This window comes from Myodes glareolus, chromosome 18 (genome assembly GCF_982192425.1).
Source record: "Myodes glareolus chromosome 18, mMyoGla1.1, whole genome shotgun sequence".
NCBI lineage: Eukaryota > Metazoa > Chordata > Mammalia > Rodentia > Cricetidae > Myodes > Myodes glareolus.
Window position 1 is genome coordinate 21,095,383 of NC_142043.1, and position 12,943 is coordinate 21,108,325.

The 12,943-nt window shown below is 43.9% G+C and overlaps 1 protein-coding gene across 2 annotated transcripts in view; it reads right to left on the reverse strand.

The window, feature by feature from the left end:
* The window catches only part of Kcnq5 (potassium voltage-gated channel subfamily Q member 5), a 519,189-nt gene extending 507,279 nt beyond the window's left edge, over nt 1–11,910 (reverse strand). For both annotated transcript variants that reach the window (XM_085679420.2, XM_048430486.3), the window contains exon 1: nt 10,349–11,910. In XM_085679420.2, coding sequence (XP_085535546.2) covers nt 10,349–10,743 — 395 coding nt within the window. In that variant the 5' untranslated portion in view covers nt 10,744–11,910. The remainder of the gene's footprint in view (nt 1–10,348) is intronic.
* Between the last annotated feature and the right edge of the window lie 1,033 nt (nt 11,911–12,943).

Consider the following 12,943-nt stretch of genomic DNA (forward strand, 5'->3'; position numbering starts at 1 on the left):
GCTATGACTTCCCTGATGACATTGTGAATTGTGTGATCTAGCATTCGATTAAAAGGATAGTATCTTTTCTTCAGCATAGTGTGATAGTGTATTGACTATTCTTATTTATAAGGGTTTACGTCACTTCACCTAATGCCATCTATAAACTTATTTTTATTATCTCCTTCCAGCCCAGAAGCCTAGGAAAAATTCCTTCATATCCACGAACTCTGAAAAACAGTTCTTAGCAGCATGACCTAACTAGTTCAAAGACAGGAATTTGTGAAGCAACTCCTCAGGTTCAACCCTGGAAACAATAGCTAGGGAACCATGGAAGGGAATTTTTCTTGGTAGAGATGCTGTGAAGATAGCACTTCCAATTTCATTGGGGTGATGCCAATGTTCTTCAAAGAGAGGGGGGGCATGCGGGGCTCCTGAGCATGGTCACACCCAACTGGTAACCTACATCAGTCTAGAAGTCAACATGATCAGCAGAAACACAATGGCTGGGTGAGTTCTTCCCTAATGTAGGCACTGTTCTACCTTTAGAAGGACTGCAGCAGCATCTCAGTGTGAGAATAAAATAGGACTATGTTACATACTGTGGCTGAATTCAGTGAGAATGTTATAATCCTCCTTGTTCTGACTCCTTGCTGGGTCTGGACCTCAAGAAGAGGCCTAGCTTTCTTCTAAATACTTGAATATCCACTTGGTATTCATTACTGTCAACTGGAGTCTGTCAATAAGCTCCATGTCTTATATTTGCCAACATCTGCATGAGTAGGAGCAGTCACGTCTGAGTTCAGGAGCGTATGTTCAAAGGTGTAAACGGGGTCCGCAAGAATCATTATTGTAACTATTCTACTTCTGTGACCTAAACATTTGGTGAATTGAAATAGACATACATAATTTTATTATTCCAAGTCAGAGGATCTCCTATGATAAACATGTAATTTAAGGCCATATATGAACCTCCTAGTTATAAGGAAAAGGAAGATTTCTGGTGCTAGATTATAGATGCTTTCTTGCATATTGAAACTCCTAATGACTAGGACAGAGTATGCAGTAGATATTTTTAAGTTAAATGCTACTTCCCAATGTTTAGTCTGTTTCCCCTACATCTTGCTTTTACTCTATTCCATTCCCTATTTCCTCGTCTATCCTTAATTGCAGGCATTATCCAGGTATCCATCATGACCTACTAACATTTTCTTTACTGCCTTCCTTGTGATTTTATCTCCAGTATTTTAAAGCAATATCCGCGAGCTACTACTACAGACACACTATCAGGAATTCCACCAGTACCTTTGGTATCTCCATAGTTAATCTCATTTTTATCACCACTTACATACCTCAATTTGTTGTGCCACCTGAAGTCCTGGTCTCAGTTAATAACCTCACTATCTATATAACGACCCAACCCAATTACCAGAAATAACCAATCTATCTCTGCTCTTGATCTCCTTTACGCCATCATTTGTAGCTTTGGCCAAGAAGTACACTGACAGGAGAGCTAGTGACATTTGCATGTTCTGGAGCATGCTTGTAATCCCAGGACTCAGGAACCAGACTGGGCTTGAGACAGATGTGGAAGCCAACCTGGACCACATCAGGGGACTCCATTAGAAAAGCAAGGAAGAAAGGGATAAAGGAAGGATAAAGGAAAGAAGGAAGGAAGGAAGGAAGGAAGGAAGGAAGGAAGGAAGGAAGGAAGGGAAAGAAAAAATGAAAAAATAGAGAGGTCATTATTTCCTGCCTTAGTTCTATCTGTTTCAAAGATTAACCAATAGGTGGTAATACTATATAAAATCCTAGAATTTTAGAATGGAAATAGAGCCTTCTACTATATTATTCCGAATATTATTAGCAGTTTCAAAAGCAATCAACACACCAATGGAAGTATACATATTTTAAATATTTTATATAAATATACAGTGCTCTCACATGTAATTCTAATATTATAATTTAATGTATCCTGGTCCCTTTTTACAAACTAAGAAAGCTGGTATTGAAAGCAACTTCCTCATGGCTATCAAATCAGTAGGAGCAAAAATGAGACTGAATTTGAACCTAACAATGTACTTCTGTGACATCATCCACTTTGTGGAATGACTATCATTGAACACATTAACTTCTGTGGCTTTAAGATACATGAGAAACTGGATGTATCGTTACAGAAAAGGACATATGAACTTTAATATTACAGTAATAGAAGATTATCCTGCCATGGAGTCAAGAAGAAACAGTCTAGAATAGCCTCATAAATAATATTAATGGGATAATATTCAAGGTGACTGTGTTCATAAAAGCCATATCTCTTCACATACAGTTAAAATCAGTTAACTTTAAAACTACCAGATAATCTTAAATAACTGAATGAATTCAGCATTTTTCTTTCTTTATTTCTTTTTGTTCACTTGACTCATTTGGCTTTCACTGGAGTAACAGAAGAAAGGTATACTCTCTGATGATGAATGTGTTGATGTGAGTTTAGCAATGTGTGTAGCATACACATTTACCTAATAGAAAAGTAAAAATTATTTTCAAATTCCAGAACTGCTGAATTAACAAACACTTAGGAAACTCACTCTTCTGACAAAGTCATGCAAAAAAAAAATGTTAAAAAAATCACTAGAAATCTCTGAAAGTCGTCAAAGAATTTCACTAGTAATGCAAAAAAAAAAAAAAAAAAGCGAAGTTACATGCCGATCTGCCTCCCATTATGCAACCAAATAGAATGTTGAAGAGTGCACTTAAAAATGCTTGGAGAAAAATGAAAAATGAAGTGCAAACATGGACACATCCTCCTGTATAACTGGACTGTGGCTAGTCAATGTTTTGGCTTCCAGTAGTTTCACACCACTGGGTTAGGGCAAAACATGCTCCGCCGGCATTTTCATCTGCCAAAATAGCCATTTGCAATTAAAAATTAATATTGGCATTACTCCTTTGCAAGCAATTATCAAAAGGCTTCTGGCTATCTCCCTTGTTTACAGTGCTTCTTGCACCACGACTTTATTCCACTTTGAAATACTGTTCTCATATTTTTGTTTCTTTTATGCCATCCTATTCCCAATGTTGATATATGAACAATTTTAACATTTTTTAATTGGCTCATAGGCCTCCAGTATGAAAGTATTTATTTATATTTTTAAAAAAATAGACTGATTTGCAATGGTATATATTATATTACTATATTAGCTGAATATAAAGCAGAATAAATTTAACCACTTTGCACCTAAGGGGAATAAGTATTTTTTAATGAATGCCTTTTAAACAAAATGTAAGCATCAATTTCTACAGATATAGACTTAATTTGGAACAGAATTCTTATGCAAATGATAAACAATTAATTAGGTCTAATGGCATCAGATACAGAAAGCAAACAGTAGAGTAAAATTCTGTCTACCAAAGGGGAACTAGTATGGTCTGGGGAGTTGGAATATCAGTAAATGAACTGAGATGCACACATCGACCACAGTTGTGCAAAAAAAGAGTTCTGAGTATTAGTGACTCAGGAGCAGGATTGTAGTTCTAAGTACATGGAATGAGGAGAGGCAAGGACCAGAGTCCTTTTCCAGTCGGAGGAATGGTGTACTAAATATAGGAAAGGTGCCTTTAGCTGTGGTAGGGCACATAGAACTTGAGGAGTAGGGCATGAAGGTATAGCCATGGATTAGGAGGTAATTATCCATGTATCATGATTAATAAAAACCCAGAAACAGAAACTGGGGCTCAACCCGTAGGTCATAAAAACAAAACAGACAGCCACTGGCTCTTACCTCTACCTCAGTCCAAATTGGCAATCCTGCCTCCAGGAGTCTGAGAATGAGACTGACTGTGTGTGAGAGCTGTCTTCTCCCATTTTATATTTCTCCATAATGCTGAAATTAAAGGTGTGCACCACTACTGCCTGGTTTCTATGGCAAACTAGTGTGGCTACTTGGATTAAAGGTGTGTGTCACCACTGCCTGGTTTGTAAGGTTGACCAGTGGGGCTGTTTTACTTTCTGGCCTTCAGGCAAGCTTTCTTTATTAAAATTATAACTGAAATATTGCTACATTCCAGCTCAGAGATGAGAAGGGAAATGATTAAAATACCAGATAACTTTGTATTCCAAATACTTGGTTCCTTCTGTGATAGTATTTTAGAATCATTCTATTATGCCATTTTACTTGCGTAGCAGACACTGTTCTGGCCCTGCATAGATGAAGAGTCAGAAACCCAAAGGGTCAAATGATTGCTGCACATCAGTTACTTAGAAAAGGTAGAGGTCAAACCGTCATCTTCTGAGGCATTAGCATCTCCAAGAAAATTGCAAAGACCTGGTATTTCTTTCAGCTTTGGCCTACTTGAAATTTCTGCATAGAGGACTTCCAAAAAAAAAAAAAAACCCACTCCTTCACTCATCCAGTTAGCAATTAACACAGCCCGATGAGATACCTAAGACCTTGTTAAATAAATGAGATTCTGAATTAAGTAGACTTTCTGCAAGGGAAGTTTTCCCCCATACTAAAGTTCTGGGGCAAAAAGACACCACCACCACAAAGATAAATGAAGCACCATGATCTATTATTCATTGCCTTCCCAGAATGCAATGAAATCTAAGAAAAGTGGTACCTACCTCATCCATACCAACTGCCTGAAAATGTGCCTACGAAGCTACTTTTGTATTGCAATTTGAAGAGACAATGAATATTGAAAGTATGTGTTGAAAAGTCAGGGTACACTAAGTGGGAAAAACAGACAGCCTAGCATAAACAATCGAATAGTTATGAGACACAGGACAAAGTGGGCAAGCAAGGCTAGTAATCAGGGGAATGGGGACTTGGGAAGGGCTATACTTAAGTAAAAAAGATGACATGAGGTTCTCATGAACTGTCCCAAGGAAACTGGAGCCTAATTTACATAATTCCTAATCATACTTGGATATACTAAAATATACTTATGACCTGAGTCATTCCACATATACTCTGGCAACAAAGACCGTGTTCTTCAGGAGCATCATTCAGCAGAAATGTAGTGAAGTTTCATCAGTTTCTGAGCCTCTGGATTATTCCATCAGTGTCTGGGTCTATCTTCGGATTCTTAATCCTCCACCCTTTTCGCTTCTTGCTGTTTTTGATTCATTCTTCTAACTGTCACAGGCTGATAAAGATTTCATAATCTAGGTATAGGATCAAGACATTTCTATTAACCTCAAGATTTTTTTTTCAATTAATTGATTCCTTCAAAGTATTTTCCCATGTGACTTTTGTGTGCTTGAAATACTAGGGGTTGCCTACCTAAAGTCCATGAGACAAGACATAAGCTGGATTCCTGTTCCCAGGCCTTCCAATTGTCACCCAAATAACTAAGCATATCAGAAATCATACTTGAGCAAATTTGAGCTCTTTATATTCCTGGGAACTTGAGTCTTCACGGTTTGCCACATAAATTACTGAATGATACTGCTATTTCCCAAACCACAGGCTGGAATCATCTTCATTGACCCCTCAGATGAGTGAAAACTTGCAATCAATTCTGTATCTCTAACATTTTTTTTTTAAACAAATGACTGGAGTACTCAGCCCTAAATGGGACAGGTGTATCACACCTCTCCCCTTATCCATCAAAGGTATGAACCATCAAGTAAGAGGGCGCACAGAAATTCTAAGGGTCAGGAGTTAGGAGAACCTATTACACCATGACATAGCACCTTCCAGACATGACACACTCACATCAGTGGTGGTTGCCTGTACAAGATCAAACCAGACAATGTTCCAGCGTGGATCACGATGGGTTCTCAAGGCCCCATCCAAACTGAAGAGTTGATGTTGGCCAGTAGGGGAGGAAACATTTTGTTTGGGGGTCTTGCCCCTCCTTAGGTTGTGCATATGCCAGTGGATAGTCCCACACCGGTGGCAAACAGGCAACACGAATTGTTATTAAATTCATGCTATTAAATACATGAATTTAATGTGGGTTATTAAAGAACAAGATATGAAGTTAGGATGGGAAAGTGGGAGGAGATTTGAGAGGAGCTGGAGGGGGAAATAGGGAGTGGGTATAATAAAAATATATTGTACGAAAGTCTCAAAGAATGAATTTTAGAAGAGAAAGAAACAGTGCTGGTTGAATCTCTTTTTATCCCCCAGTTACTCCCTTAGTTCTCTATGCAATCATCTCTCCCTTTTTCAGCAGCCCAGCACACAGAGAACCAACAGACATTTTCAGGATGAATTCGATAAAAAAAAAACTATAGTAGGAAAAAAGGAAATTTTGTAAAATTGTTACCTCCTGAAAATTACAGATCGTCCTAACTCCATTTTAAATTCCCTCTCCCAACTCATTTTCCAAACTAAGATGTATCCTCTTGATTTCCACCATCCATTAACTACTTCAGTCTATAGGACAAAGACAAGATTCCACGACCATCATCATAGACTACTAAAAATTGGGTGCATGCCCCCCCATCCTCTTTTTGAAAAGGGCTTTATCCTGCAAGACTTCTTTCTGTTTTCTTTTTTTTTTAAATTCATTTTACATACCAACCACAGTTCCCCCTCCCTTAAAATCCTTACAGTTACAACACATCCACGACCCCACATTTTCACTAAAGCTATTGTCTCCGTCAAGATTGCTCATTTGCACTGTTCTGTCCACCTGAGATAGGTTACTTAATTGTCCAAGGTCAGTCCATGTCTGACTTCTCCTTTGAAGACTGCTGCTGTTCTGGTCTCAGCTGTACTGTCTGCTCTTTTGCATGAAGCTTTATAACTTATCTCTTCCGTCATCATACTGATAGCATCATTTCACACTTGTTGAAAGGCTTACCCTCACCCAAATGCCTTCTCTCCTTGAAATCAGAGGTCTTTGACTCATTAACTTGGAAATCATAACATTCCTCAGACGTTCAAATATGCATACATGAGGAAGTCTATGAATGATATAATCATATTTAGCTTTTATTAATAATACTTGTGTCAGGATGGCAGCTACAGGATTGGAAATAGAAGGAAGGTGACCAGCCAGCGAAGGATAGGTTGGGAAAAACCGGAACAGCAGAGGAAGCAGCAAAGGAGAGAAAGAGATATATCTGGAAAAATATTTCAAATCAAATGAGCAACATTTAATGGTTATTTGGGGGCAGGGGAGGGGAAGGATGACTCCAGGGTCCCTAGCTTTGGTGGAATATTCTAGTTCAAAGTATGTATGACTTCTCATTCACAGTACTAAATCAGGCAAAGATACTCTGGGCAATGTGATGCTAGATGATATGCCGGCATGGATGCATCTCACTAGGCTTCCTGTGAGAGTCCTCAGGGCTGACCATGTTTGCCATAGTGACACAAATTTACGCTAGGAACCCTATCACGAACTCCTGCAACTATCATAATTCTTATCAATTTCCCCCAAAGAAGGGCAATTTAAAAGAAGCAAACCACTTCTTTTAAAAAGAAATCATCTCCTATGTTAAGAGCTCATCTAGTTAACTGTGTGGCAGCTGAAGACAGAGCACGTCGCTGCCCGGGGGCCTCCGATAGAGCAGGAAGTGCCTGGATCGCCAAGGCCCACAAATTCAGAGAAAGAAGTCACTTGCAGCAGGTCACCTCTGTTCTTGCCAGCATCCTTACCAGTAGTCTGGGCTATATACTCGTAAGATCACATTCAGGCCATTAAAATATCATTATAATAATTATTTTCACATATTTTAACAGAAATTTCTCTTTACCTGAAGCATAATATTAAACATACTTCTCTCGCTTCTTGGCAGTGGAAACACCAGGCTAACCAAGTAAATTCATCCCTGAAGCGCCTCATTAATCACAGTGTACTTGTTCTTGGCACAGAGCTTAATACGCCACAAAAAAACCGTTATTAAATGAAGATTTGAGGATTCCCAGGCTGGCAGGGCATTAGTTAGTTACAACTCACTAGAAATTATTTTCTTATACTTTCCTGTAATGGTCTTATTAGGCTTACAGCTCAAAGTAACCTTGCTTTATTAATTTAACGTGTAAATTCCGGCTATTCAAAACCTCATTTAAAGTCATAAGCAGTGATTACCCCCCTTCGCCTGGGCTCTGCAGTGGTTGGGTGCCATCTTCCCAGTGGACTCTGTCCACTCTGATTGTGTGCTAACGTGGACCTTGTATCACTATGTAGCTGAAATGCTCCAACCCTACAGCCGCGAGGCTCTTAGAAGCATTACGGAGAACTTTATATTAGCAACACTGTGCTGGCAAGCACAAAATTTACGTACTATTTACCACCTAATTCACTGATAAAGCTGGCTAACAGGCAAAAACGTAAAACTAGAACCCTTTAAAACAGCCATTTGTTGACGTGTAAAAAGTCCCAGAAGCCCATAATAACCAACTTAACCAGCTATCAAAAAGGAAATATTGTATCTTGAGAAATTTTCATTCATGTTTATAAACAATGCTTAGGAGACATCAATATGTTCAGCAATGGTGGCTGTGTCAAGCCCTCTCTGAATCCATAACGTGTAGTTTACCCTGATAAAATGCAATGTATTACATCATATTTAAAACTCAAAGTCATGAATATTTTGAGCATGTTCTAAAAATATCATCATCCATACTGTGGACGTTTCCTGCAAATTAAGTATCATCATTGCTAAATTTTTCAGTATATTCTGACAGGTCAAAATAATTTATTAGGCTCATTAAGTACTAGAGTAATTGAATACCAAGCCAAGGATATGAGCTTAACAAGTGTCAGTGGTGTTTCCCTATCATTAATTACATCTAAATCCGTCCATCTCTTCCATCAACAACGGATAGGACTTATACTTTTGGGTGCAATGATGATACAATGCAACATGCCCTGTGTGTGCCTTGCAAACATAGAGAGCTGACGGGAATAGTCCACCTAATCCTACATGTTCACATCAATCTGGAACCGTAAAAATTTCCAGACACCAGGGCCCCAGCGTGCAGACACGACCAATTTCCTGAGTTCTACCTGGTCATATTTCAGGTTCACCTATTTACAAAACCAGTCCCTTCTCTCCGGTTAGGATTATTTTTGAAGTATTCTGGGTTGGTGCCAATTCTTCATTCCAAGGGAGGGATAAGTATAGGATGGCATGCTTCATTTCTGAAGGAATTTTTCTGTGTTCCAAACATATTTTGCTAAGTAAGAAACAAGGAATCAGTCAGCATGTGCCTGCAACTTTCTCTGAAGGTCTCCTAAGGCTAATATATTTCGCTTTAACATAAGAAAGGAAGGGACGGGGAGGGTGCAAAAAGATGAGTGTTCTTTAAAAACAGTGAATTAGACAGGGTGTAACGGCGTAAAGACGACTGTAAGTGGTCCAGATAAACCTAACTCTAACAGGAGATCGAATGAATGGACGTTGTGGGAAAAACAGTAGTAAACTTTAAAGCCACTGAAAGGTTTTTAACGCCTAAGGGAAAAATAAACATTTGCTTCCAATCATTTTCTCATTAAGCATTCTCTGCTAGATGGCAAGGCTTACTTAACACACGCACGCGCGCGCGCGCACACACACACACACACCACTTTGTCTCAGTGCCATAAATGCCAACTGAACCCACTGCTTGCTCCAGGTCAGAACTGAACACTTGAGTCTCTGCCTTGGCACTGTGGTCCATGTTCCCGAACCCACGGTTCCTCACTTGCTGCGACTGAGTGGAGCAGAGCTCCCATGGCCCGCAAGCACTCCTAGACTCAGGCCACCTTTCTGTTGCAAGGACTACATGCACTGACAGATTTTCCGTTGGTGACAGCTGTGATGGTGGCCAGGCGTGTTTCCGGGCGGGCGCGCTTAAAACCTAGTCTCTTTCTCCACCATGTAGCAGCTTCCTGTGTTGGACCTCTAGGGCTGACTGTGGACCCACCCTTCACCTTCTCCTCTCCACTCCATCCCACACCGCCATCCCTCTCCTATACACTCTCCAGTCTCAGGTGGGTGCCCATCCTCCCAGAGTGTTTCCCAGCTCCTGGGCGCCCCACTCAGTTAAGTTTACGTATGTCAAGACCTAATTGCTCCCGATTATCTGAGTCGCCTAAATCCTGCTTCTGACTCCAATCGCACAGGTATCTGGAACTGATCGGCAGTTTCATGGGTGTTATAGGGCAAAATGGTTCAATCTGAACAAGTGCGAGAGGTGGGACAAGAGAGATGGAGGGCTCCAGAGGGCCCTATCGCGAACACGTGCAAAGAAATAAAAACCACCACGTGTGTGTATGTGTGTGTGTGTGTGCGCGCCCGCGCTCGCGTTTCCGCGCCTCGGGCCAGGGCGCGGGTTCCAAGAACACCCCAGGGGTTCAGGCGCAGGGGGCTCCCCCACAGTGGGCATGGTTGGGGGCGCACGGGGTGGGGGGAGTGGGTACTCACACGAACGCGTGGTAGACGAACGCCCAGCCTCGGGGTCTCTCCAGCACGTTGTACAGATAGTTCTGCACCCGCCGATACTTGACGTTGCGCCGACAGCTCTGGCTGCTGGTGTAAGAGAGCGGCTTCCCCAGCAGGCTCATCCGGGCCCCCTGCTTGCCCCGGCGGCTCTCTCTCAGGCCGCCGCCACCTCCTCCGAGCGCCGCCGCGCGGGTGCCGAGCAGCAGCAGGCCGTCGCCCCTGGCGGCCGCCGAGTTCAGCAGCACCCTGCCGTGGCCGGACTCCACATCCTTCATGCCGCTGCCCGGGCGCCCCCCACCCGCCGCCGCCGCCGCGCCGCTCCTCACCCAGAGCCCGGCGGCACCGCCCTCCTCTCCTCCCGCGTGGTGGCGGGGCATGGCATCACCACCGGCACCGCGAGGGGGGCGCCGGCGCCTGCGGCGGGGGCAGCGGCCTCATGTGCGCGGGCAGGTCTGCTGGAGGAAGCCCGCAACCGACGGGGCGCCCCTGGGGGCAGACGAGCTCAGTGCCTGGGCACCGGGCGGGGGCGGTGGGGTGTGCGGAGCAGGCCCCCCGGGAGGTCCGGATTTCTGCTCCTACCAATTCCAAATCCGGATCTGTTGGGGGCGTCACTTTGAGAGGTGTCCCTTGCTCTCCCTTAGTCCCCCGGCTGCCACTCCCTCCTCTCCGAGGGTCCGTCGGCCGGGCCGAAGGGTTGCGGGGTGCCCCCAAAGCACACTCCCACGCGTGTACACACAGTCCGTGTCGGCTTAGTCTGTATCCTATTCCCCCGCAGAACACCAGCCTGATCCTAAGTCCATCTCCCGGGCTGGAGTTTGGGTGGGTTCTTCCTGAGGCTTGGAGCTGTCCGGAGAGTGAAGTCCGCCTTGTACCTCGTGAACAAACTGGACCAGCAGTTCTCTGGGTTTCTCCCGCCGCTATGCCACGCTTGGTCCTGCCATCCTCCCGCAATGGGTGTGGGCAGGAGCGACCAGGTCCTGCCCTCCAGGTGCTGGCTAGCCTTTGAGCGGGTCAGCGGGGCGACGCTTCGGGTAGTGGCGCTTGGGTTCCCGCGCTGGGGACCAGTCCTCCGCAATTCAATGGACACACCCGGAGACCGTCAGGCAGGGACCCAGCAGCTTCCCTCGACTCAATCCAGCCTGCAGGCTGTGACTTTCCATCCTAGCCTTAGACAGCATGCCCGAGAGTCACGGAACATCCTTCCCATCCCCAGGGATGGGGTGTGGGGAGGGCGTAAAACTCCAGAGCTGTTCCTTTGCGGTGAGGGAGCTGCCATGCGGCTCCTGACAGAGAAGCCTGGGAAAATCAAGAAATTTCCATTTAAGTGGGAGAAAGTCACAAAACTGCTTTAAGTCTCAGCAGCAGTGGTGGCGTCCCCAAGGAGTGGGAGAGGGATCCTAGAGAGTGGGGAGCACAGGACCTGCCTCTCATCCAAGATGCTTACAAGGTTAGAGACTTGTTAAGGGGAACCACTGACTGGGTCTCATACCATCTCTGACAGATGGGCGCCCCAAAGCCCGCGCTCTTGGCTGAGAGTGAAGCCAAGGTGCCGCTGGCTGGAGATGCTGGCTTTCAAAAACATTGTTAGTGATTAAACAATAGCTTCAGCCTGGGTTGGGAAAACTGAGAGCACGCCAGGCTTGGGAACTACTTCCGAAAGATCAGCCTTCCTCCCAAATATGAAAAAAAAAAAAAAAAAAATCACCAAGCTCAACTGAGCTAGGCTTTCAACAGAAAGCTGTGGTAGACAGTAGCAAGGTGGTTATTCCGTGTGCCCTTTTCGCTTTCTTTAATATTTAGCAATCCTAAGGCAAAAAACAATCCTATCTCGGGTTGTTTCAGCCTTAGCAGATAATACTCTACCAACACCCCCTTCCCCCCACACACACCGTGCGTGCTTACACCCACGCCTACGGACAACTGCTCATAGCAGCCAAAGCGTCAGCTGAAAGTTTTACTTTTACTTTTGTCGTTGTTGCTTTGTGAAGACCCTTCCCTAAAGAGTCAGCAAGACCTTGCTTTCCTTAAAGGCTCCGGGCAGTAGTCTCTACTAACTCCTAGCTCTGTGCAGCTGGCAGCCATACCACGTGACTGTGAGCCGAGCACCAACACCCAGAGTCACTCCTGCTTTCCCCTAATACACTTCACACCCACACACCGTGGAGGTGCTAGAGAGATTGCTCCGCGCCCTGCTATTCAAGGCAAATGCAGAGAGCGTCCTGGAATAAGCTCTGCAATCCTAGAGCTGCACGGAGACCCTGGCTGAAGGCGGGGAGAGTTCGGTGCAGCTATATTTAGACTCCCCACGGAGTTTCTGTGCAGGGACTTTCAGGGTGAAAGATGTAGAGACTTAAAATGACTCGTGTGCACGCTTTGAACGTGAAAGATCTTAGTTTTTCTGAAAATAGGAAAATGAAAAGGCCACTTCCCTTTAACGAAGCTGTTTTCTTTGCTGTAAGCTTCTACTTCTGTGGTTAGATCACCTTCGCTTCACTCGGGGGCCGGGCCCCACATGCAGCAGGAAATCTCCGAAAGGCAGGACACCAGAGCATGTTTCCCCTCCAGCAAGCTCCAGGA